Source organism: Trichinella spiralis (genome assembly GCF_000181795.1).
Source record: "Trichinella spiralis strain ISS 195 chromosome Unknown Scfld5, whole genome shotgun sequence".
Taxonomy (NCBI): Eukaryota; Metazoa; Nematoda; class Enoplea; order Trichinellida; family Trichinellidae; genus Trichinella; species Trichinella spiralis.
The window spans coordinates 5,239,978-5,265,626 of record NW_003526944.1 but is presented as its reverse complement, the minus strand read 5'-3'; the positions used below and the strand labels follow the sequence as shown (position 1 = coordinate 5,265,626).

General features: G+C 32.6%; 5 protein-coding genes across 5 annotated transcripts; 2 read left to right on the top strand and 3 right to left on the bottom strand.

The window, feature by feature from the left end:
- Positions 1–1,004: 1,004 nt before the first annotated feature.
- On the bottom strand, positions 1,005–2,603 carry Tsp_09281 (UDP-N-acetylglucosamine transporter slc35b4). Its single transcript, XM_003375655.1, has 8 exons — positions 2,533–2,603; positions 2,365–2,478; positions 2,214–2,316; positions 2,012–2,146; positions 1,708–1,771; positions 1,547–1,660; positions 1,293–1,368; positions 1,005–1,233 (listed from the first exon to the last, which is right to left on the bottom strand). Exons 1-8 carry the CDS (start codon positions 2,601–2,603, stop codon positions 1,005–1,007), a joined length of 906 nt encoding a protein of 301 aa, XP_003375703.1.
- Positions 2,604–3,994: 1,391 nt separating this feature from the next.
- Tsp_09280 (putative PWWP domain protein) lies at positions 3,995–12,045 on the bottom strand. The gene is made up of 14 exons (XM_003375654.1): positions 11,957–12,045; positions 10,830–10,989; positions 8,761–8,901; positions 8,595–8,696; positions 8,426–8,534; positions 8,119–8,330; positions 7,398–7,520; positions 6,601–6,676; positions 6,307–6,452; positions 5,998–6,088; positions 5,785–5,942; positions 5,053–5,174; positions 4,907–5,000; positions 3,995–4,213 (listed from the first exon to the last, which is right to left on the bottom strand). Exons 1-14 carry the CDS (start codon positions 12,043–12,045, stop codon positions 3,995–3,997), a joined length of 1,842 nt encoding a protein of 613 aa, XP_003375702.1.
- Positions 12,046–15,749: 3,704 nt separating this feature from the next.
- Tsp_09279 (RNA exonuclease 4) lies at positions 15,750–16,976 on the bottom strand. The gene is made up of 5 exons (XM_003375653.1): positions 16,785–16,976; positions 16,438–16,498; positions 16,204–16,391; positions 15,909–16,147; positions 15,750–15,854 (listed from the first exon to the last, which is right to left on the bottom strand). The coding sequence occupies exons 1-5, from the start codon at positions 16,957–16,959 to the stop codon at positions 15,750–15,752; spliced, it is 768 nt and encodes a 255-aa protein (XP_003375701.1). The 5' UTR covers positions 16,960–16,976.
- An 839-nt stretch (positions 16,977–17,815) lies between these two features.
- On the top strand, positions 17,816–22,514 carry Tsp_09278 (NEDD8-activating enzyme E1 catalytic subunit). The gene is made up of 16 exons (XM_003375652.1): positions 17,816–18,036; positions 18,103–18,426; positions 18,592–19,269; positions 20,222–20,312; positions 20,379–20,461; positions 20,506–20,532; positions 20,638–20,724; positions 20,803–20,846; positions 20,902–20,966; positions 21,023–21,181; positions 21,242–21,344; positions 21,553–21,724; positions 21,868–21,949; positions 22,003–22,103; positions 22,173–22,288; positions 22,408–22,514. The coding sequence occupies exons 1-16, from the start codon at positions 17,816–17,818 to the stop codon at positions 22,512–22,514; spliced, it is 2,460 nt and encodes an 819-aa protein (XP_003375700.1).
- A 132-nt stretch (positions 22,515–22,646) lies between these two features.
- Tsp_09277 (conserved hypothetical protein) lies at positions 22,647–24,591 on the top strand. Its single transcript, XM_003375651.1, has 3 exons — positions 22,647–22,733; positions 22,764–22,774; positions 23,568–24,591. The coding sequence occupies exons 1-3, from the start codon at positions 22,647–22,649 to the stop codon at positions 24,589–24,591; spliced, it is 1,122 nt and encodes a 373-aa protein (XP_003375699.1).
- Positions 24,592–25,649: the final 1,058 nt, after the last annotated feature.

Here is a 25,649-nt window from a genome sequence, read left to right as displayed (position 1 = left end):
TTTGTATGTTTACATCGATTCGTGTGTCATTTCAACTGTAATAAAGTAATTTGGCTAAAATTTTTGCCAAGAAGCAAAATTTTTAAAGTAAATGTTTAGAAGAATGATTGATGATGAACAACGAATTTCAGTTTCAAAGTGAAAAACCAATTCCATTTTTGGTGAATGTTTACTGTGACGTTATTATTCAATTTTCAAAGTTCTTTGTTTTAAGGTCGCTTTGGTTGCTTTGTACAGAACCCGTTCCAGTTGAGTATTATGTGATCAGACTTCTGCATCCCACATTTGGTATGTGCATTGTTTTTTATGCCTAATCATGTTAGCCAATCTTTACTATTTTTATTGGTGAAGATTCTCTATTCATCATTTTTAAATGAATTAAATGTTGAGGTTTTACGGATATGACAAATGTTAATTATTTGGCCCGTTAAAGCTTTGCTTGAATTCGGCAATCAGTTTTTCTTTCACAACTGTCAGTTTTTGACATATATTTATCATCAACCTCATGAAATAGACTTTTCAGTAAGTGAAATGTCAGTATGCTTATATATCAGAAAAGTGTTTTCTTTTTATTATCTTATTGCAAATTCCAGTCATGCGTTATGTTGACGGTTGTGAAGTGCCATTCTTTTCTTTTTAATCGCTTTTGCATACAGACAACAGCTTTGCCTGTAACTGCTCATGGACCTCATTATTTATTTTGTTAACGAATGTTGCTTATCAGTGTTTGCTTAGCAGCGTTCAACATATAGCAGTGCATTCACAACATATAATGCGTTAGTATTGTTTAATTTGTTGCTTGATCGCAACGTTTAACGCGAAAATTGATTTAATTTAATTTAATTTAATTTAATTTAATTTAATTTAAATATATTCTTTTCTTCTAATTCACAAATTAAACCAACTTATCCAAAGCGAAATATATGCCTGTGATGAGAGTATCAATCGATCGATCAATCAATATCGAGGCATGTAAAAATTTTGTAAATTGAGTAGTATTTTCTTTAGTTAGTTTTCACTTTATCAGAGTTGCTTCTTTTGAATGGTTCTATGAAAAGCAGAGTACCACCAAAAACTAGAGCTGTGCCTATCCAATGTTGTACTGTGAACGGACTGCCAAAAAGCAATATTGATGATATCAAACTAATAAACTTCCGAATGGTTATGACTAGTGTGACGGTGAGCGTTGAACAACTGGCAGTCAAGTAATAAACAAATCGAATGCAAATATATCTATAAGAAATTATTTTAAAAATTATTTCCTGTGTATATATTTGAATTTGCATTCTTACTGTGCGATATCGACTAGAATCAGTAACAGCCAAAGATGTGGAATATCTAAACCAATCCACGGGAGATGGATAAGCTCTGAAAATTTTAATGCAACGATTTCTTTTTCAGAAATTCAATTCATTTTACCAGATCGATTAAACACATTTATATGTTTCATAATATCTTTGTAGAAAAGTAGAAAGCCGGGCAAAGATAACATGTGCTAAATGAGAAAATTTGGTATTTATATTTACAAAGATTTTGAATGAATAACGTACAACGAAGAACATGGCTTCGCGGGGATGTTTCCCATACTGACAGTACAGCTTTTCTTGGGCTATGCCTAATGCAGAGGAGAATACCAAAGCAAATGTCAACATACAAACGCCTGTAATATAAAATTTTAAATAAGAAAAAAACTTCTCTTTAATATACCTATTAGAAGATGCTTGTTATATTTTATAGTTTCATTTTCTTGTAGACTTTTTGGAGATGACATCTACAATGAAGGGATTAGTTATTCTGCTTATATTAATTGTCATTTTTATATTTCTGTTTTTTTGAAACTAACTACAGCTAGCGCGAATACAATTACAACCTGTTGTAATAATTTGAAACTTCAGAACTATTTAACTTTGATAATACGAAAAATCTTGACATGTGTAAGTTGATTTTTCTGACCTACATTCTCTCAATTATATGCTGTTTTATTAATTGTTAACAGAAAAGAACCATGTACCATGGAAGCATTGTATGTCGCAGATGTGCAAATCATAATACCAGCAGTGATCATCAGGACTGAAATGTATTTAACCCATGAATATCTTTTATTTAAAATCCAGACACCTAGTAGCAAATTTGTCATTAACGAACCCTGAAATAAATATAAATAAATGAATGAATGAATAAAAATTATAGTAACGTTAAATTTTAATCATTACCGATCTAAAAATGATATGCAGTGGAACAGGTATGTTGTAGGAGAGCGCTTGGTTGTTTATAACATTGACAAGAAAAAATAGGATTACAATTTTCACATAGGCCCTTAAATAATGTCAGCTATTTTAACTCAGATTCACAATTTTAAATTACTTCAAAGGAATTTGTGGTTTTTGTATAATAAACTGTGGATTTGATACCAATCCTTCCATAGTTACAAATAGAAATGTTGAAAAGGTCATTAAATTCATGCATTCAGGATCTCGTCTAAAATAGATTTTATTAATATTTAAATCAAAGAAAATAAATATCAAATATTACCTAGCCAGTTTTTCAACAACTACCATACAGCCACAACAGCTCACAAGCACCAATGAGGCAGTGGCCAACATGTTGTAAGGTTGTGTAGATTTCAACGTAGAATATTTATTCCATAGACGAAATAAATATAACTGAAACAGAACATATGGTATAACGGTAAAATAAATAGTAATATATGTTATATGATATTTCAGGGAGAGTGCATGCTTTTGCATTAATGAATTGTTCATTGATGGAAATAACTACCGGCAACACAATTTGTTTTGAAATCATATATTATAAAATTTCACCACATCAAAATGCAATAAAGGAAATTGCAATCAGAAACCATTTACTGCTGGTTTTTGAAATGTAAAAATTCAAAAGATAGCTCACAAATGAATGTTCAAGTTTTTTCGTTGCTTTTTTCAACTTATTTTCTGTTAAGAAAGGTTTAATGTTGAAACGAATGAATCTAAATGTAATAAATAAGAATAGTGAAATCAGCTGTTTAAGCAGTTAATTTTTCAGGCATGCAAAGTTTTGTTTTTCCAGCCCATGGTTTTTTTATATTTACAGGCCATGTTGATTTATTACTTTTTCCATTTAAGGTTTTAGTTGCAGGGGAAAATAATTTTCACATTTTAAAAAATCTTGTTACCTATACGTTCTTTAAGTTTACTATAAATACCATGGTAGTGATTTTTCTGCACGAGAAAGTTATTAATAGGCGTGATTCACTACAGTATTTTGACATTCAAGTTCATTATTGGCTTTGTTGGTTTAGTTGAATTAGTTCAGTGCTTCCCAAACTTTTTCAGACAATCGCCCCTTGGAAGGCATATATTTCATCGACGCTTCTATAAATCGATGCCAAAAAACGACGCATTTTAAATTGTACTATTTATTCAAATATATGTCAATATAGTGTTCATGCAAAAAAAATTATATGTCGAGAAAATGATTAATGTGAAGGCTGGGCCTGGTGCGTTGTGACTAATCTGGCTACATTGGACTCTATGTGAGTAAGAAACAGTCTTAACCGCCCCTTTTTGCGATTTGCAGTCGGTCCCTGTTTTTCGTTTCATGATCAATCACCACACTAAAGCCACGTTCCACTACATTTGACGATGGAAAAGCAGGTAGGAACTTTTTTACCACTGCCCATAAACCAGAATAGATGTCTGCAGTTTTATCCTGCAACCAGAAAGAATGATATCCGTTTTTAAACGTGAGCTTTAACTCTTCGTTAGTTTGTAATTCAATAAATTCCTATTGTAGTTTCATTTTTGTTTCATCATTGCTCAAAAATGGGTCTGTCACCCAATTTGGAATCTTCATATTGAGAACATGTTGAAATCTTTCTTGGAAGTCTTTGTTTAGCGCATCTAAATGATCACAATGGTTTCTTTTAAAACGTTGTAATATTTATTTATTAATATTAGATATATTAAAAGAATTTTCCATTTAGGAATTTTCTTGGTTAAGCCATTGTGTGAATTGATTTTGAAAAAGTGATAGTATAGCAACAGTTTCGAATGAGATTCAAATCGCGTTCGTAGAGCTTTTTATATTCATCAAAAAAACAGTTAGCAAGTGTTGAACAGCTGAGAATATTTGAAATTCCATCGAAAGGTTTAATATTCGATTTACGACAGCATTGATAATCATCAAAAGCAAGAATCACAATTAGACTTACACGCTGTAATTTAAGCATAATTAAAAATAAGGTAGAAATTCAGCAGTGGCCGAAAGTTAGAAATGAAGTAATTTGAACTTCTGATAGCAGTTGATTAGTCACGTTATTTTTAAATAAAAACAACCGGTAACTGTGGTAAGTCAGAAAACATGAGTTTTCACAAGATACAAAAAAGAAAACCATACTGATGTGTATAAAATATTGGCTAGTTATCAGCCACAGTCAGTTGTAGCGTGAACGAGATGTATTTTTCTAACTGAAATTTTTCGGCAGAAATTGCAACGGCAAACAGATTAAAAGGTAGACATTAGAAACAAATAAACAAACATTAAACAAATTAATACCGAACGAGACATTCGTAGAGGCAATGATAATGTTTGAAGACGGCAATGATTATTAGTGGGAACCAATAAGCAAATGATAGGCAGGCATAATACATGGGCAGTAGTAGTACGTGGGTGAGATAATAAATACGCAGTGATGAGGTGATCAATAGATACATGAGTTAATGGAGTAATGCAAATGTTTTTGGTTTTGTTTTTTGCTTTTGGCTTGATTTTTTTCTTTAAGCACTGCATGCTAGAATTGGCATATTGTCATTTGAAGATCTGCAAAATTTTGTATCTGCATGAACAATTAATTCTAAGCGTTGGTGCGTTCGAACAGCTGCTGCAACGGTCGCAAAATATGTTTTACCACTGAAACGGTCCAACCTTGACCGATCAGTTTTTGTCGTTTCGCCGGCGGAAGACCTCCAACATCGGTATAATGCGACGGTAAACCAAAAAGCCTGCATAAATAGGTATGTTGGGGAATTTAAATTTATTGGCATTATTCTTTACTTTTCTATTTCTGTAATCCATAATGTATCCGGACGACCGTCCATTTCAATTGGACACAAAGAAAATGTTCGACCTTGTTTTAAACTGTTTGTTCGAGTAGTAATAGTGCGTACTTTGGACATCTGTAAAATCAAATCTAAGCAATTCATATTTATGAATAACTGTAAGTTAACTTTCAAATAGATAAAACCTGTTGTGTTTCATTTGTGTGGGATTACAGAATTAGTGTTTTACAATAGTCTCCTCACTGTCTTTTCCTCTAATGAAGAAGTTATAATGAAGTTATACAGCCTATAACTGTGCCTGCTAATTTGCTAATTACTTGATTGATAATGAGAAAATGAAAAAGCTTCATTAGTAATAGTCATAGTAATGGCTCCCTCATATTTTGAATGCTCCACTCAAACATAGCCTCATCATCCCTGAGTTAAATACTTTAGACTTTCGACCGCAGTTGGGTGTTAGGATATCATCTAAAACTGGCGCTTTGTCTTCTTCTACGATAAAGTCAGTCCTGTTTCAAAGAAGCATTAGCAGAATTATGAATTTATTTTGAAAATTTGAAGAATAATTATTACCTGTACATTCCTGGGATATTTCCCCAAAAGTAGCGTGCTCGATTCTGTGCGGAAAAGAAACGGGAATCATACAAAGCGGGTGGTCTCTGTATAAAGTCATGTGCAAAATGTACGTGAGTGACATTTTTTCAAATGCATTACTTTTGTAACTTACTCCGAGAAAACGGTCAATAACTGTTTTGTAACAGTCCCGCATGCTGGCTACATTTTCGAAAAGCCAAAATAAGTTGCGATTCAATTTTGAATTGATGCAGAGTAAATTTTGTAAAATGCGGAAATATTCGAAGAATAGAATTCCTGTTCCTTCAGGATCTGAAATATCGCATGGTTGAAACAAAATCCAGTTGAATTGTTTGCTTATTGTAACCATATAATCCACGTCGTTTTGGATTAGCAATGCTAACGTCGTTGCATGGGGAGCCGCCGATCAGTAGATCAATAGGGCTTATTTCTTCTAACTGCAATAGTTATTTTTTTTCAAACATAATGTTTAACCTTTAAATTTAAAAGTAATAGAGAAATTCAATTAATTGAGATTTATCTTTCACTATGATGTGAAAGAAACTTCGAAACTAGCCTTAATCATTATTTCTTCAGTAGGAGAATTGTTATTAAAAATAAAAATAACAAATAAATTCAAAACGTAGAGAATACGATTGAAATTCTTTAATTATACTTTTTCACGAGTAATTCCTCGAACGTCGCCCAAGTAAACTATTTGGTTTTCATGATTCACTTTGGTAACTAGCAACGCTTCTTGATCGATTTCACACGAGTAGTAAATTTCTATATTAATGCCAAGTTCATCCAGTGCAATTTTTCCTGTCAAAGCAATAAAACTAGTCAATATTCATGGGTACATTATGTCAGTATTTTTTTTGTAAAGTGTGATTCAACAAGCAATAAACAGATTATTCTGAAATCAGATTATCAGTTCATATCACAAAATATTATTTTCACACAAAAATACCTGTAGCTATTCCATCAAATAATGATAATACGCGGATTGGCTGCTTTTCATTGGGAAATAATGTCAAATCGATATCCTAGAAAATGGAACAACTTAGTACGAATTCAGGCACACTTTAAACATCTACTTTAAACAATCCCTCAGTGAAGAGTTACATTTTTCTTTCACACAGATGCAACTTTGTTAACTTCTGAAGAAAATTTTTTTCTTCAGTTATATATTTCCAGAATAATTATTTTCATTTTGCTTTCTGTACGATTATTGTAAGAATTACAAAAAAAAGTATGTATTTATAAATATGAATTGAAGTTGCAACACATATAAGCTTCTTTTGCAATTTCTGATAAAAATCGGTAACCATGCATTATTATTCCCATTTCATGGAAAATTATGCAGTATGTTTTTTTATGTTCATTTGTTGAACCTCTAGCTTGCTCTACATACATACACACATACATACATACATCCACACACACACGCATGCAAACATACATATGTATATGTATTATATGTGTGTATATTTTAGTATGGGTGTAATGTGTATGTTTAAATAATAAGTGTATGCTCTTTGCACAGCTGCGTTGTTTAATAAATCATTGCTGAAATTTAACAAAAATAAACAGATTTAATGAAATTAACACGTGCAGAATAAATATAAGTAGCGTAACTTTAGCGATAGCAAGTGAACAAAATATTTTAGTTTAGAGTGAACTAGAGTCACTCCTTGAACTCCCCCTCCCTCCCTCCCTCCCTCCCTCCCTCCCTCCCTCCTTCCTTGACAATGGGCCTGATCTTACATCTCGAACATTTTCATTGTTGAATAATGAAGAGAGTCGTTTTTTCCAATCAGATTGAGGATTCAACGGACCCAGCTTTTCCATAGCACAAATGAAGCAATACCAGGGGTCCTTTTCAATAATCTAAAAGCGGTATATAGTGATCAGAAGGCAAACACAACTTATTCTTTCCAAATCGGTTTTACTTTATCCAACAGGTCTTTACCGCCAAATTCTCCAATGCATGCTGAACAGAAGACACTGGGGTAAAAAAAGATCAAGATGAAGTAATTAAGAAAAGATTTTTTCAATTGAAACCAACTTTGGACAGTCTGCACAGTCGCATACAATCAACGAGCCAGTGTGTCCGCAAAGTGTGCACACTTCCTAACAACAGGTTGAATTTATGCAAAAATATTGTAATATTTTATCCAAATCAGATCAGGTCAGATAAGATAAGATGCAAACCTTTTTTCCATCATCATCGACAACGTGATATCCTTCCTTATAGCCGGTCTTAAAGAGAAAATCACGAATTTGAGAATTTATAGCTTAGAAAACAGGAAAATACAGCAAAGAAACAAGCAGATCTGTACCAGACAAATTTCGCAGATTTTTCCATCAAAATACGGGTGGTCCAAGAGAAGATGATTCCCTGATGAACAAAGAAGGCAGTTGTATTTGGAGACTGAATCACTTACATCTGCAGAAAGTAAAAGAAAAAACAACCAAAAGATCATACAACAATTGCTTCATGAACAATTTGCCAATTTTTACATCTCTTCAGGAAATCCTCAGAAAATGAAGAGGTTGTAGTAGCAGTTGGTGAGTTGGTTGAATATTCTGATGGCAGTTGATGGTTGAGAGTTTTCATTTGCGCTGATTCCAAAGATACCTGAGAGTTGATTTCGCTCAGACGTTGACGGATATGAATTGGCAAAATCTTATGAGTATCTGAATGTGAAAGCAGTTCAACTAGTGTCAAGTTGAGGAAAAGTGGAGAAAAAAAAGATTAATCAGTCTAATTATAATAATTAATAATTAGTTACTTCTGCGCAGTGCATAATGAATATCCTCACGAAGTTTTCCTGTAAAGCCATTCAAGGCGGCAGTGACGACATTCGTTGGAAGCGGGATGCCGTTTTGTTCGAAAAACAGCTACAACAGTAATAACGTAAATAAATTGATTGAACAAATAATTTTTACAATTCAATTTACCTTCAACGCTTCTTCAACCGATTTGTGATAGTTGGCCGAACCACGAATTCGATAACGACCTTCAAAATTGTCCATTATCGATACAGTGTTCTCTGGTAGAACCTGAGTTGAACAAAACGGAATAAATTGGACAATATAATAAAAATATGCATGATGTAAAACGAACATCCGATATGCGTTGATCACCTATCCAGTACACCCAGACGGATTCGTTCAAATCATATCCACATGTTCGAGGGTCGACAACAACGCCGGGCCACCAAACCGATCTCGTTGTTAAACGTGCCCAAACAATGTCACCGATTTTCTTGAAAAACAGATTATTTTAATTTTTTAATGATTTCAGTTCTTAAAATATAAAATGAGAAGTGCAAAAAAAACGACGATTTCGCTTTGCTTGGCTGAGAATATTTGCTTTTTCCCTTTGAAAAATCATCCGCGTGTAAGAAAACAACAATTTGTTTTTTTCATTTCGACAAATATCTGCTGAATTGGGGTAGATTACAATCGGATAAATGCGCGTCGTTTAAACAAAAAATCCAAATACCGATGAATGCATTCATTTATCATTGTAAATTTTAAGTTTATTGCAGCCGTTAGATTAAATTTAAATAAATGAGTTTGAAAATAAAGCTGCTGAAGAAAACATGTGCAGTTTCAATTGGTAATATTGAAATATTCATCGAAGAATAAAAAGAAATACTAACAAATAACGTTCGTACTGCGCCAAACACAATGGATTATATATTTCATCAAGATTTATTTGTTGAATATTCAAATAAGACATGAGATGTATCTGGTAAAATTCTTTGCAGCTGCAATCAATTTTGAGATTCTTCAAAACAATTATTCAAAATAGATTATTCAGTTAACAAATGATGTTCACCAACTGAAGCTGAACGTTATTCACAAATTTATATTCACACACTAGCTAAGAGCCGAAGAGGTACTTTTTCAACATGAATAGAATATTAGTTGAATAGAATATTGTGCAGAATCTCATTTTGAATGGAGTTAACAAATTATTCAGCATGCAAACACGTGAAATAGTTCAATTATTGCACGGTAATTATTAATTTCAAGACAAATGATAAAAAATTGTTGCTTATTGTGATATATTGATTTGCACATTTTGTTTGGCTTGTTCAAAAATGAATTTTTTTAAAACAGCTGACTAGAGTAGCAAATTTAGATTGGAATAAAATTTCGTTAAAACAGAAGAATAAGATGCAACTGATAGGCATAAATTTGTTACAATAAAACGGATGTAATGGCAGATTGATAGGTGTTGTAAAATAAAAACATCAAAGGCGGGATGCTAATTTCCATTGCATTAATGACGTTGTTGTTGAAGCAGATGCTTTGGAAATGCTGTTTGAAAGGGGGGGGGAAGGGAATATTTTTACTCTGTGCAATTTGAATAAATAAAATTTTTAAAAATTTGCCTCGAGTTTAAATATTCAACGCCAGCTGAACTGCCTCATAACTAGGTTTCAATGATATCACAATATTTGATCATGGCTGTGGCAATTTCCGAATGTGAATGATAGATGAGAAAGACGTTCATAAATAAACGTTATTGGGCGACATCAATTCGTGGTCGAAATGGAAGGAAATGAAATATATATGTATTAAAATAAATCAATTCATCTTTTAGAACTACTTTTAGAAATATCGATTTTAGTTTTAAAATTAAAAGTATATTTAAAAAATAACAACAACACCAGCAGAACATTACACTGTGATTGTTGCTAACCTAAATAATTTGAATTTGCTTTATGTGATGATTGTTGTCGGTAGTCGATTTCGTTGTCGACGTTTCTTTTCATCAATAAAATGATTGCTATTGGAAACGAGAACAAACTTTCAGCTTCAGCAGAGAGAAAACTGGCCAACAACTATTTTTGTCATAGCCGTAAAAATGCTAATACAATATTTTTACACAGTTGAAAACGAAACAACTTTATCCTTGACATGGTAAAACTTTACAAACCAATAATTTTTATCAATGCAACTATTCTCGGCTACGTTTGATTTTTACAAGTCTGTAATAACTATTTGAGAGTGGTTTTTTTCATATATTTTTTTAATTCTCGATTTGATTTAATTTTGAATCTTGAAATGGACAATAGAATCAATTCAATGAATAAAGGAAGAAAAAAACTTAATTATCATTTAATTGATACTGTAAAATACAGTTTCAAAAAATCAACAACAAAAAACAAGTCAACTTACCAGCGTACAGTTCGGATCGGTGCAGACCCCGATTCTGCTGTTACGCTTGTTCGAATTGTTGAAGTCTTTCTGAGATTTTTTTGACGATCCGTTCTGTTTGTCCATACTTTGCAACGCCTCGTCGATTCGGCCAACCCTACCTGACAGTTCAAACTGGCAGCTACAATAGTAATAATAATAAGCATTGAATATCAGTCAGATTGAGAATAGAATTTGAAAGATTCACACGAATCACAAGTAATGTACGATTGTCAGATGTTAGGGGTAAGAGGTGGATGAAGGGGAGGGGAAAGGAGGGGAGGGGTGGGGAGGGGAAGGGTAGGGAATTTCGGTGAACACTTTGAATCGCGGTTTGAGTTATTGTCAGTTCAACAGTTGAAGTGAACTGAAAAAGCAGGCATGCAGAGAACAACAAGCCGTGCTTGTGCTTGTGCTGCTGCTGCTGCTGCTGATCTGTCTGCTATGAAACTGAAAGCTGTTCGAAAGGCAGAGGAGATGCGTTTGATGACGATGGATGTGAAAACGCCAAGCACCAAGCGAGAAAAGCTCGCTTTGCTGAAGTGTGGTGGCATCGATTTACCAAGCCAGCTAGAGCTCAGATGGATACTTTTTTGTCAGTACGTCGCGGCGATCGATCGACCGCCTTCCAGACTTTGTCTAGACGAAAAGTATTTGCCCGGACGCGTCGTGTTGTTCTAAACCGCAGAATTGTGGAACATGCTGACGCGCTAGTTCGATAGCAGCCGGAGAGAGAAAGCTGTGAAGAGAAACAAAGCAGCACTGCTGTCGGAGAGTCAGAATTATGCAAACAACCAACTGCCACCGTATTCATACATTGTAACAGCAACTAGCAAGCAGACGGAGACAAAAAATTAAAATTGAACAAGAACGAATATAATTGAAACTGGTTCATCTGGCCATGCCATAATCGTTAGAAAAGCCCCAGAAAAGCCAGAATTGTGAAACAGCATCACCAACAGCAGCAGCAGCAGCAGCAGCAGCAGCAGCAGCAGAAATAGCAGAGTTTGTAGAGTGACGACGGCATTTTATGCTTAATCAAGATAAAAGAAGTAACAACAACACAAAACCTGGCTATGATTCGGCTGTAAAACATTTGCCAATCGCACCTGGCACCGACGATAGAAACGAAACGTTGATTTTTAAATATTATTACCTTTTTTACATTCTTACGTTTAAAGCATACTGAAAAGCCCATGTCGACTAATATTTGTAATTGTCAAGAAAAAAAGAATGGATAAATATAATAATTACGTGTACGAGATACAGAAAGCGGTATAGTGGCATAAATCGTGTATGCACGTTGTGGAATAATATTGAAAAGCATGACGTTGAAAAAAGACAAAATAAACGTGTTTCGTTTCAAGCTAACGTGAGCCATGTCAGCTGTCAACAATGAGAGCACATTTTGAAACGATGCCATCGATTGGATGCAAATTGTGCAGTGTGTGTTGGCCGTTGTTACGTAATCAACGGTAAAGCAAAATTTGAAGGATATGAAGAAGAAGATGATGATTATTATTAAATTATGATGATGATGATGAATAAATAAATCATATTATAAAATATAATATAAGATGGAAACTTTTTATTCGGCTTCTTCTCGACCAAAACCTCAACTGAATTGGTGATATTCAATTTCACTAGTGGAAACTTGTTTCACAAAAACCAATTTGTTCGATGAAGTTGGCCAAACGCGAAAAGTGGATTGTCTACCTTTCTTGAAGAAAAATGAAACATTGACGCTCAGGTTGAAATTGACAAATCGCTTTTCTGAGAGCTCCAACAGCCAGCCGGTAAACAATCACACCCAGACTCACTGTTATTTATAATTTTCATATATATATAATTAAATTTTAGCTTTCATCATTCAATTCAATCAATTTAAATATTTTTCTTTATCAATTTTGAAAATGTAATATTTATTTTGTAAAAATTTTTATTTTCCCCCCAAAAAACAAACATTCTTCATTTTACATTGTGCTTTATTTATATACATAATTAGTTACAACGATCGGTCCAAAGCGGACATTTAAAACTTAAATAAATATTGTTACAGTGACATGATAAAGTTTCATCAAACTTTGCAACAAGGTATTATTTTTATTTGTTGTCTTTTTACCATAAATTTCACTTTTATTGATTTTACATTTTTCATCGTTTTCTTTGTGTTTCTATCTTTATTATTATTTTTTCTTTTTCAATTAAATTTCATTTAAATGTTTATACTTTACGTCGTAAACAATACTACAATGTATTAATTAATTCAATAAAAATTCATTTTTCTTTCACCGTAAAACATTGTAGTGAGAGTTTACGAATTTTTGAAAATGAAAATTAAGTATAATTGCTCGAGAAGATCTATTTAACTTTTGACTGAAATTTCAATTGCGAATTGAAATTTGTTTTTCTTTTGACTAATACTATTTCGTAATTTTTAATCAATGGTATGCGTAGATATGAAAATTATTGTATTATCAAAAGAAGATTTTCCATGCTGTGTATCCTATTAATTATCTTCATGCTTAACCCTTCTGTTTTCCTTTTTCGATATTTTTTTCAAATTTTACGCTTTGCACATTTTGCTCTTTGTCAACGATTTTTTCAAATACTTTTTTACCCAACTTTCTTATGAAAACACAAATATCTAATTTCATCAGTGTTCTCTCAAGGCAAATTACACACTGTCAACGGCACCTAATAAAATTTACACAAACAAATTTTAATCAAGATATTAGTGAACTGTGCAATTAAATTGTGAACTGCCATATCGTCAACCACCTGAGCATTATCTAATCATTCAAAATTATGCTTGACTAATTGTTTAAAAGTAATTTGAATTATATGAACAATTCATATTTATATTTACTTCGATTTTTTTACAACAATTTTTTCCAAGTTGAAATGCATTTGTTGTTAAAACATTTTTATACTTATAACCTTCGGCTATGTAGCAAAAATATTATTTCAATGAAAACAGAATAATCATGAATCACATTTTTTGCGGAATGAAATTTTTGTTACTCTGAAAGATTCTTAAACTAAGAAAAATCAAACCTAATATTATATGAAATGTAAAAATTTTCAATTTGAACATGTCTGGATTTGCGTAAGTTGCCAATTATTTATAAATTTAATTATTGCACCAACTTGTCAAATACTGTAAAACATTTTTGTAACTTCTTCATCTTTTTGATTTAACATTTTTTGCATACTTAAAATAATCATTAATTTTTAAAATTACAAATATTTGAATTATAAATTACAATACAGCAATTAAGCATTAAATTATGCGAAATATATCGTTAAATTATTAACGAACATTTATGAAAATAATGCGATTAAGGGCTCATGGAATAAATTAAATTTATACATTTTTTATGCTAATCAATACATTATAAATAATTATTTATTTATTTTTCTTAATATTTTAATTTATTTTCCCTGTTAATTTCATGTTTATAGTATTTACAGTATCCAAGAGTTAATAGAACCTACTTATCTTTAAATTTTGCATGCTGGTAGTTCTTGTGGCAGCAGTGGTCAGTTGAGCAGGTGAGTTGGTCGGTTGTAGCTGTTGTTTGATCGCTGTTGTCCAGTGTGATTGTCCTAGATGTTTGTTGATTGTATTTTACCTTTCCTTCAATTCTTTATTATTTTGACAGCGGCAGCACGCTGGGATTATATTTCTTTCGGTACTTTCAGCATGTCCTTTTCATATTTTTTGGTTTGCAGGCGAAGGTTACAGTTTGTTTTGTTTTAGACATGTATTGATGAAATATCTTTTTGATGAATCTGCTTTTCCATAATGATATATCCATCTTAAATTTCTTATATGTGAGATTCATGTTTTTTGGTTTTATCGCATTTTACATGTTGTTTAGGAAGAACGCGGTTTTTCGTCAGCTGTTCATTGCCTTACTTTGATATTTTATTTATTATTTATTTTTTGTGATTTTATTTTACTGTTTTTAGTAGATCGATTTTGGGAAGAAAATGAGTGAGTGTTACAAATGCCATCAACCTGGACATTTTGCGCGAGATTGTACTGAGTCTGGAGATGGTGGATACCGTGGTGGTCGAGGCGGTGGTCGAGGTCGTGCTTTTAGTCGCGGTGGTGGGAATGGTAATTTTTTAAATTATCTTCGAATTACCCGAAAGTTATCCTCGAACTTGTACGTATTTAATGTTCGTAATTTTTAAAGACCGTTGTTTCAACTGTAACCGAGTTGGTCATTTGGCAAGAAATTGTCAATCTCGAGGCGATGCCTACGATGGATACGGTGTTCGAGGTGGTTACCGTGGTAACTATGGTGGAGGAGTTTATGGGCGTGGCCGTTCTGTGTGCTACACTTGCGGTGAAAGCGGGCACTTCGCTAAAGAATGTGGTCGTGGGCTTTCGGTACAATGCTTTATTACATATGTTTAATTTATTTAGCACTTCTTTTTCTCTTTTTATTTAGTGCTTTTTATGCAATCAGAAGGGGCACTTCGCTCGTGACTGTCCGAATCCCCCTAACAGAGATCGAAATGTGGGAGGGCGAAAGTGCTTTACCTGCGGTAACACCGGACACTTGGCGCGTGAATGCCCAAACACCGCTACTGAAGCTGGTGGCTCCGAAGGGTTTGTCTATTTTTCTTTTTTATTATTTAAGTTCCTGTCGAGCTTATCAGTGCGTTTCTTCTATAGAGTGGCAAATGACGCGAAGCAAGAAGGCGAAAATGCTGGTGGCGATGTGTGAGGGAAGAGGGCGTTTGCGAGTGGCCAGTAATTTTTAGCTTGAGTTATAATTTTTTTGATACATCAAATAAGGCCACGTCTCTTCTGTTGTACATGCCACGGGTATTAAACATGATTCTGTGACTTTTGCTTTTTATTGAAGAATAACATCAAAAAAGGAATCATGAAGATTGGTTCTTTTTATTCAGCTTTTGCTTGGAAATCCACTTCTCCCACTGTTTCTTGTGCTGATTGTAAAGAAACATAGTTGCGCGTGCATCTTCTATCTATTTAAGTAGGAACATTGTACACTGTTATGTACGTTTGTCATAATTACTTACTGAACAATGTTCGCCGCTCTGGATATCCATTCCAAGAATTAGTTTTGCTAAAGTTTTTAACTTGGGAAAGCGTGTTTTCGCCAAGCTACGGAAAGGTGGAAAAGTGGACGTATCGCGAATCATCCTTTTCGAATGAGAAAGTGCCAGAACACTGAGGTCTTTGGACACGTTATGACCAACGAGTACTCTCCCTTTTAATATTTCACATACTTCTCGTTGCACTGCATCGAAACTGTCAGCTTGAATGAATGGATAACAGGCTGTTCAATAATGAATGTGAATGGAAACTTCTTACCGTTAATAAGATCTTTCTTTCGGACACCACTGACTGCAGTACGGTAATCTTTAACTGGAACATTCGGTTTGACGAATTTATCATATACACATTTTCCTTCAGAATTGCATATTGAAACACGTGCTAGAAGATCGTCATTTTCTTCACTACCGACAAATTCACAGTCCAAGGCAATAATTTTCGTTATTCTAAACAATATTTTTTAATTTTAAATTGCTTCAGTTGACAAATTACCTTTCCGGATGAGGAACATCATCATCATCACCAGCGATTGTTTCTGAAGATGACTTCTTCGCTAAAATCATGGAATCAGATCAAGCAAAAAAAGACATCCCTTCAGAGATCATTTACATTTGAAAATTACACAAACATTACACTGTTCAAATATATCTTGGAAAAGTCTACTTTTACATATATGAAACGAGACACCCGAATTGAAATTCGAGCTAGCTTTAAAAATACAAGAATGCTACCTAAAGCCATTCAAAAGTGAGAAACATGTCAATTTCAATATTTCAACGTTTTTCGAATCTTTTGTAAATAAAGAGTCATAATAAAGATAGTCATTTTATCAAACTCACTTTTTCGCTTTTTAACAGGCTTTCTGTTTCGTTTGTTTGTTCGGTCAGTTTGTTCATTATTCCTTTTTTGTTGTTCTTCAACTATAATTTTCTTCAGATTTTTCCAATTTATTGAAAAGTTGCCTTCCGAATTCGGAATTGTCAAGCTTGTTTTAACATTACTTACCGCTGACATACTTCAATAATGAAGCTAAAATGACAATATTCAGAAGGTAACAGCATTCACAAAACAACACAAGCAGCAGCTCCACTTGTCCACACATGCAAAAAATCGTTTGCAATTTTTACATTTTAACAAATGACTATAATGATAGAATACTATACAATTTTCCAAAATGCTTAATAAACAAAATTAATGGTTAAATATTACAGTTATTTAAAAGGTTGAAGTAATCAACAGAATCACTTCGGCATGAATCATTAGTGTTCCAATATAAAATAAAGGCTCTATTTGAAATATTTTTTAAACAGTGAGACGATTATTATGCATAGGTGTCTTTTTGTGGTACTGTAACTGTCAGAGAAATGCAAGTATAAATAAGGAGTTTTGAAATTTGAAATGAAAGTTTTGTTTAAATAAGCTATAGATTTTAGTGATATTTATAATAATAAATTGTATTATTTTTCTGTTTTTCTCTGAGCTGGCTAAATATATTAGATGTCTTAAATATGTTACTTTATTTTGTGAAGTGTTTATCTGAACAAATAAGCAAATATAACATGATAGTAAACGTAAACTGACCGACATCTAAACTTGAAATAAAGAGTGAAACTAATGCCAAGTTACATTTGCTAATATTGACACAGTTGCTCATAGCACTCACACAGGCGGATAAAATAAGATAAAAAAAATAAAATAATGAAGTTGGGATAAAAACAATTTTATAAAGCAATTCCTGCATTTTCTTGTTTTTCATGAACATAAAAATAAACATAAATTTTAAAAAGTTTAATAAAATTATTCTTTCATGTATACTGTATTATGTGGTAGTTCTGGGAAATGTTGAAATCAGTTGTTTGAAGTTTTGTGAATGAAACACTTTTGGCACTGTTTACGCGTGTTTTTGAAATATCACTCTTCTCAGAGTTCTACAGATGTTGTTGAAGCGGTTCAATGTGCAATTCGTCGAGGAGCAATAAAAACATCATTTCCAGATTCTCTGTTAAATAATTTGGAATCTATACGCGGAGTGCAGCCTTGCATTTATGCTGGGTTTGACCCAAGCGGTGACAGTTTACACATTGGAAATCTGTTAATTGTTTGTACGTTGCTCAGATTTCATTTGCACGGATTCAAAATTATATTTCTTGTTGGTAGTGCCACGTCGAGACTTGGTGATCCCAGCGGCAGAAGTGTGGAACGTGATAGATTAAGTTTAGATGAAATTCAATCCAACTCACAGTGTATAGAGTTCACATTGAAAAGTATTTTAAGAAATTTTGAAAAAATAAAAATATCTCTCAATTCAACCAATGTTTTGTCTACTCCTGCTGTTCTTGACAATACTGATTGGTATCACCAGATGAATGTTCTGGACTTTTTTGATGCTGTGGGTCGAGCATTTCGCCTTAGACATATGATGGACAAACAGTGTATCAGAGAACGAATTCACCGTGAAGGAATGAGTTATGCGGAGTTTAGGTTTGTCTTCTTTTTTTCTTTTGTGAATTTAAATTTTCACACAATATATATCTTGTTGACGAGAAGTTCCATTAATGGAGCACATTTTCTGCGTATGTTAAGAATATTAACTTGTTTGTGTAAAATTCACTGACTTATTGTGTAATGTGAATATATTTTTTTCAGCTATCAAACGCTTCAAGCGTATGACTGGCTTCATCTGTACGAAAAATTTGGCTGCTTGCTTCAAATTGGTGGAGCTGATCAAACTGGCAACATTCATTCCGGTCATGATTTGATTCGCTTTTTTCACAATCAATCTGCATATGGTTTGTTGGTTCCTCTAATGTTGTCCAGCACTGGCGAGAAGATTGGAAAAAGTGTTGGTAGCTCGCTTTGGTTGAGCAGTTCTAGAACTTCATCGTTTGTGTTCTATCAGTATTTTTTACAACTCACTGACGAAGAAGCCAAGTCAATGATGAAGTTGTTCAGCTTTTGCTCAGAAGCTGATTTGGAGCGAATTTTGGATGATCATTGCCAGCAACCTGAAAAGAGGATTGCCCAACGCTTTCTGGCCGACCAATTGACACTTTTAGTTCATTCAGAAAGTGGATTAGCTTTGGCGAAGAGAATCACTGAAATTTTATTCGACCACCGTCTTCATGGTATAGGCGATTTGGATGAAAACGATTTAAATATTTTATGCCGTGAAGTGCCCGGTGTACAGCTCTCTCGGCAAGCTTTACCCATCAGTGCTATCAGTTTGGCGCTAAAAGCCGGTTGTTTCGACGATGTCAACACGGCTGAGCGTACCATTAATCAAGGAGGGTTTCACGTGAACAATTTCAAAATTACCAATCCGACGTTATGTCTTACTGGTAATGAACTTTATTCACTTTCAAATTTACTCACTGTTTTGCGTATTGGAAGAAGAAAACATTTTATTGTTCGTTGGAAATAAATTTTTTTCTCACTGGCGAAACTGTTCATTCTTTTCTTCATTGTTCACAAATGATTGTAATGTGTGCATCATGCCATTTAATTGTACTTGATTTTTTTTACTAAAATTACTGTTCACTGATACCCTTAACATTTAATATGTTAAGATTGGCTTAATTTAAATTCTGAAAAGTGTGACATTCTAATTTGATGCACGAATTTTTTTATACTTTATATAATTTTGATAAAATTTGAATTAACTTTGAAACCTGACCTAACAAATTATTTTGCTTTTTCTTAACTGATCAACTCTTCAACGATAACAATTGCTTTTAATAATTATTTTTTGCATGAAAAGTACTTTAAATTGATCGGGAAAATTCTAACATATATATGATATACGGTTAAATTACGAAATGGCATCATTTTGTATATTTATATTATCATGTCTTCGTTGTGGCATCTGATAATTCTTCAGTGCTAGAATTTTGCGTTGGTTGATTAGTAAATGTCTAGAGAAAATTATAATGCAAATTTTGGTGAAAACTAATAAAATAATGTTTATTTTAATTCACCAGATGTTTTGCTCTAAATAATTAACACTTGTGTGTTTCATATTTAAAGTAGCTTATAATTTGATGTCAAATATTGAACTTGAAAGTACAGTAATCTGTATGTGAAATTTTTATTCTTTCATAACCTTTCTTTTATTTTAATTTTAGTTGTTTTGTATTTGAAAAAATATAAAGTTATATATTAACTGTGATTAATATTTTTTGAACGACAGTAATAATTTTTGTAATTTTTACATTTACTTGAAGCTTTTCTTATAGCTTTTAATAAATTTTTGAATTTAATTTTTTTATTTTAACGACAGTATTGTTTCGATGAATCGTTGGCATTGCGTTCGAAAACTTCTCGAACGATCAGGACCCTTTGCGCATCCAGAGTTTGTTCCAAGTGTTGAGGTATATAAATATGTAGAAAAAATGTTTTGGTTAAAGTGATCAAAGTATATTAATGCGTATGTTTAGAATATTGATCTGATTGGAACATGTCGGGTTCTTGTAATTGGTGCTGGTGGTCTTGGTTGTGAATTATTGAAAGATTTGGTAATGTTTATTTATTAATGAAATGCATGTTGATGTATATTGTTTATAGGCCCTTTCTGGATTTCGAAGCATTCATGTAATTGACATGGACACTATAGATTTATCTAATTTAAATCGACAGTTTCTTTTTCGGTACATATTTTGCTTTATTAACTTGTAGTGTTAATATGTGAATTTTCAGGCAAAAAGATATTGGTAAGTCTAAGGCTATTGTGGCAGCGGAGGCAATAGAGAGACGCTTACCTTTTTGTTCAGTCACACCGTACGTGTATAATTAGCAATTGCATATTATGCCCTTCCAAATCTACTTTTAAATAATACTGATTTTTGGATATGTTCGTTTTAGCCATTTTTGTCGAATTGAAGAGAAACCTTTATCATTTTATGAGAGTATAATTATAATTTATTTATTTTATTTGGTTTTTTCAATTATTAATATTTGAAGGTTTTGCTGTAATTGTTGCTGGATTGGATTCTATTTCAGCGAGACGTTGGATCAACAGAACTTTGGTTCTTTACATTCTTCAGATGCATTTGCTATTTTATAAGTTTGTTTGTCTTGTTAGGTCCGACTGCTACGATACGATGATAAGGGTGAACTTGATATGGCATCTGTGATTCCTTTAGTCGATGGTGGGACTGAAGGTTTCAAAGGCAGCGTTCGTGTAATATTGCCTGGTTTAAGTCCATGCGTGGAATGTTTGCTTGAACTATATCCACCTCCAGTTTGTTTTAATTTAATTTGACTTTATTGTTTTTTTAATTTTGTTGTTTACTTTTTCAAGGTTCAATATCAGCTTTGTACGATCGCAAATACCCCTAGGTCGCCTGAGCATTGTATTGAATATGTTAAGAGAATTGCGTGGTCAGAAAAACATCCATTTGGAGGTATTTTTTTATTGACGAAATTACTTATAGTTAAATTTTGTTTTTTTCTAACAAATATGATATTTCAAAGTCAGTAAATGTATGCAAAGTTAATGAATTTGATTCAACAGTACAGTAACATTTTCCGTAATTTTACTTTTCCCGTAGCGCTTCATTTGACTGCAAATGATATATAATGTCGTTCAATTATGAAATGTTCAAAATTGAGATATGGAAATTGATGGCGATAATGAAGCTCACATTCAGTGGATATATAATGAAGCTGTGAAAAGAGCCGGTGCATTTGGTATTCATGGGGTGACAATTCGACTGACCAAAGGGGTTATTAAAAATATAATTCCTGCGGTATCTTCAACAAATGCTGTTATAGCTGGTAGATCGTTAATTTTTATTGTGTATACGTTTTAATGAGACTTTTTGTTAAGCTGCTTGTGCTTTGGAAGTTTTTAAATTAGTATCAAGGTAATGAAATTTGTATAAATTACCATGTTTATATTTTAAAGCTGTAGATTAAATTTTCTAGCTCTGCTATGCCACTGGAAAATTATATGAACTTTCAAGATGGGGAAGGTATATACATGGGTGCTGTGTTGTTAGAACGTGATGTAAACATTGTTTTATTTTTGTTTATATTAATTTATGGTATTTTCTGTTTGAGGAAAATTGTGAATTGTGTTCAAGAAAACCCATAACTTTAACATTTAATGAAAATGATACCCTAGAAAATGTATGCAATGTTTTGAAAACGGACAGTAGGTTGTAAGTTGGACGACGATTTTGTTTAATAAGAAAGTGTGCAAAAAAAATTGAAATGCTTGCTTTTTAAAGTGAATTTACATCTCCATCCATTACATACATGCACGGAACATGTCGTGCATTATATGTGCCGAGCCTGCCTGGATTTGAAAATCTGTCGAGAGGAAATCTGACTAAAACACTGAAAGGTCAGTGGTATCTATATCTATATCTATATTTATATCATTATGATTGACTTTTAAGTATTGTATAGTTTAACCGGGTTTGATATTTTCTCCAGTTTAATGTTTTGTGTAAATATTTTTAGAACTTGGTTTGATGAATGGAGAAGAAATTTATGTAAGTGATCCCAGCTTGAAGTCAACGTTGACCTTTCGTTTGTCGATACTGACGGCGGCACAGATTGAAAGTTGAACTGCTTAATTTTACTTTTTAACTTTTATTAACTTCCTTTTCAAAACGAATAACCTTACTAATCGGTTGTCATTGTGTTTATAAATTATATGAAACATATCCCAGTGTTTTATTTTGTAAAAAGTTATTACAATGCCCTTTGTTTTTTTGGTACACATAAAGCGTATTTATGACAATGGCCTAAGTGATGTAAATTTGCATTGCATAACAGCGGGTCAAGTATGTAATTTAATTTATGTAAAATGTCAGTGTGAAACCAAGTAAACAAAAGTTCATGGAATGGAGTATGAAAAACAACATTTGTCGAATAAAAATTTAGAATAATTGACGCTGTGACAAACAGATGAATAATTATTTTTGACCTTGTGCTTTGATTTTGTCGTGTTTCTTGTCTTTGATGATGTTTCTCTTGCCAAAGGAAAAGCAATATTTTGACTGTTACTGCGACTTGATGTTGTCTTTTCATTCCATATGCCCTGCATACTTCATTTGCTAATTTAACTTCTATATTAATAAAATAAATAGTCTACAAATTGGTGAATGTTAAATTGTTTAAAAAAAATTGCTATCGCTTAAACAGTAATGCATGAATGCGCTTAATTAAATTTGTTAACCTTATTCATTAAATGTATAAAGTGCGTTCCATGCAATATTGCAACCTTTTTTGTTGAATTTTGATGTTTCATTTGTTAAAAAATTAATGATTTTTGTCAATGAAGATGTGGTTGTTGTTCTTTCTGAATTTCAATATTTATTTAAAATGACATTACATTTTGAAGTTTTCTTTTTAAAATAAGTAATAAAAGGTGTCATGAATTTTAGTAAAATTGTTTAATGGTGTTTTTCTTAATTTCTGTTCATATAATGGATAAGTAACAAATAAATATTTAAACAATTTAAATTTGTGAACTTGATTACATGATACTGTAGGCAAGTTATATTCTCATCAATTTGATGTCTTTGTAAGCGTAGTTGTTTCTTTTATGAATTGTTTTCAAGGTAATGTATATATCAGTATCTGATTTTTATCAAGAAATTTAGTTTATAATCTAGGAAAGTTTTACTGTTCTATGAAACTTTCGCCTCAACCCTGGAAATGCATAAACTTGAAGATTCGGAAATTGAACGATATTTTATGCGTGAAACCAATGCTTGTGACGAGTTCTATCCACTACAGTATTACAAGTTGTCCAAGGCTCTGGACTTAACACCGGTTATTAACGAAGTTCAAAATTTAATATCAAGACCTCTGCCGGTTGCTATGGAATTTCCAGAAAATTTTGAAATTTGTCAATCGGACTCACCGCTTCAGACTAGTGGTTCGTCATCAGAAAGCAGCGAAAGCAGAAAACGTCCACTGAGTAGTTTATTTAATTTCGAAACTATTTGCAAAAGAAAATGGTTAAAGCGATTGCTGTTGGAATTTGACGCCAATGTGGATGGACTAGAAAATGACAGTGTATCAGATATGGATATCGATATAATGTTGAAGTTTCATTCATTTAAAAAGAAATGGCAAACTAAATTTTCCAATGATATATTAAATTCGCAATATGCGTATTATTCTTCTGGATTATTGTCAGAATATGATCGATATCCTGAACATCGAAAGTTTGTTCTCGATCAATATGGATTCGAAATTCCCAAAGACTTACAAGAAATGTCTCCAAAGCCGTTAAACAAACGCCGGCGCAATCTTCAAAAAAATGCTAGTAGCGCGGTGCCTGCTGAAGCGGGTCAAACGAATCCATCTTTCATTTGTCCATGCGGACCGAAATCCTGCCGTTGTGCTATAATTAGGCGACCTAATTGTAATTTAGATCCAAAATACCTTCACCTTTGGAACGTAATCGTCGCTTACGACGTGCAAAAGGCCTTTCAGCTGAGGCATGTTGGTTCCAAATATCGTGAATCGGTTTTAAAGAATTTGGCATATTCGTGTATGGCATTCCACAATCGTGCTTCACAGAAAGCAGCTCAAGAAAGAGGACGCAATGCAGTGAGATCTGCGAAGAAAGTAACGAGCCGATCAACACCATTACAAATGCCAAATGTTAAACGTCTTCCTTTTCCTTAATTTTCATTTATGATTGTTATTTCATTTTCTGAATGCAGATAAATCAGTTGATTTTGAAGAAATTTTAAGAACTGTCTGACAAATTTGAAAGGATGCTAATTATTGATTTTTAAATGGTTATTTGACCGTTTCTTATGAAATCACTTTTCAGAATTTATAAGTAAAATAAACAGTTATCATTTTTCTAAGTGTAATTCTTTATTTTTGTTTAAGGTGGCTCAAATTTTGTTGTTCTTATTAGAGGCTATTGTATATGCCACTTTTGAGGAATAAAGTTTTTAACGCAACTGAACAACTTTTGGCCACCAATACTGAACTCTTTTACATTACTCTATTTTGAACAGAAGGGTAATTAATTTACAATATTTTAATTTAAAAACTACCTAACTAAAGTTTGTTAAAAATTTTTAAATGTTATGTAATACCCTAATCATATTACAGTATTAACGTAATTCAGGTATTTATGTAAATACTGTACAAACATATGTAATATTGATGTGAAAATTTTTGTTAATGACAAAATTGCTTTGTCAATTTAAAATATCTTTTAATCCATGCAGATCTAATTTCTGTACTGTTCATACGCGATTAGACAAACTCTAGCGCCTAAAAGAATTGCATGTGAAGAAGCGGCTTCAAATCTGCGAAATATTTTTCCTTATTCTTTCGTTTGCAGCGACTCTCCTTGTAGCTCGATTGTTTTCTAACTTACTCTACTTATCACTCAGATCAGTGCTTATTGTATTCTACCTGCTCCTAGTAGTTTTTTTAAATCTAATATTGTGCAGTTATAATAATTATAGAATGTCAAATAACTAATTGCGCAATGTGCTATCAAAAAATGATTTTATATGTGTAAGTATGATTTGTTGAACTTTTTACTATTTTAAATGAATGAATTATTTATTAATGTTGTTGTATAAGTATAGGTTACATTATTTTTTTCTGACTTTTAAGTTAGCTCGTAATTACTGTAAAATTGCTAGATGTTTAGATGTTGACTCTCGGATGTAATTTACAATTTATTATACAATGTTTGGTTGATGTTCAATAGGTAG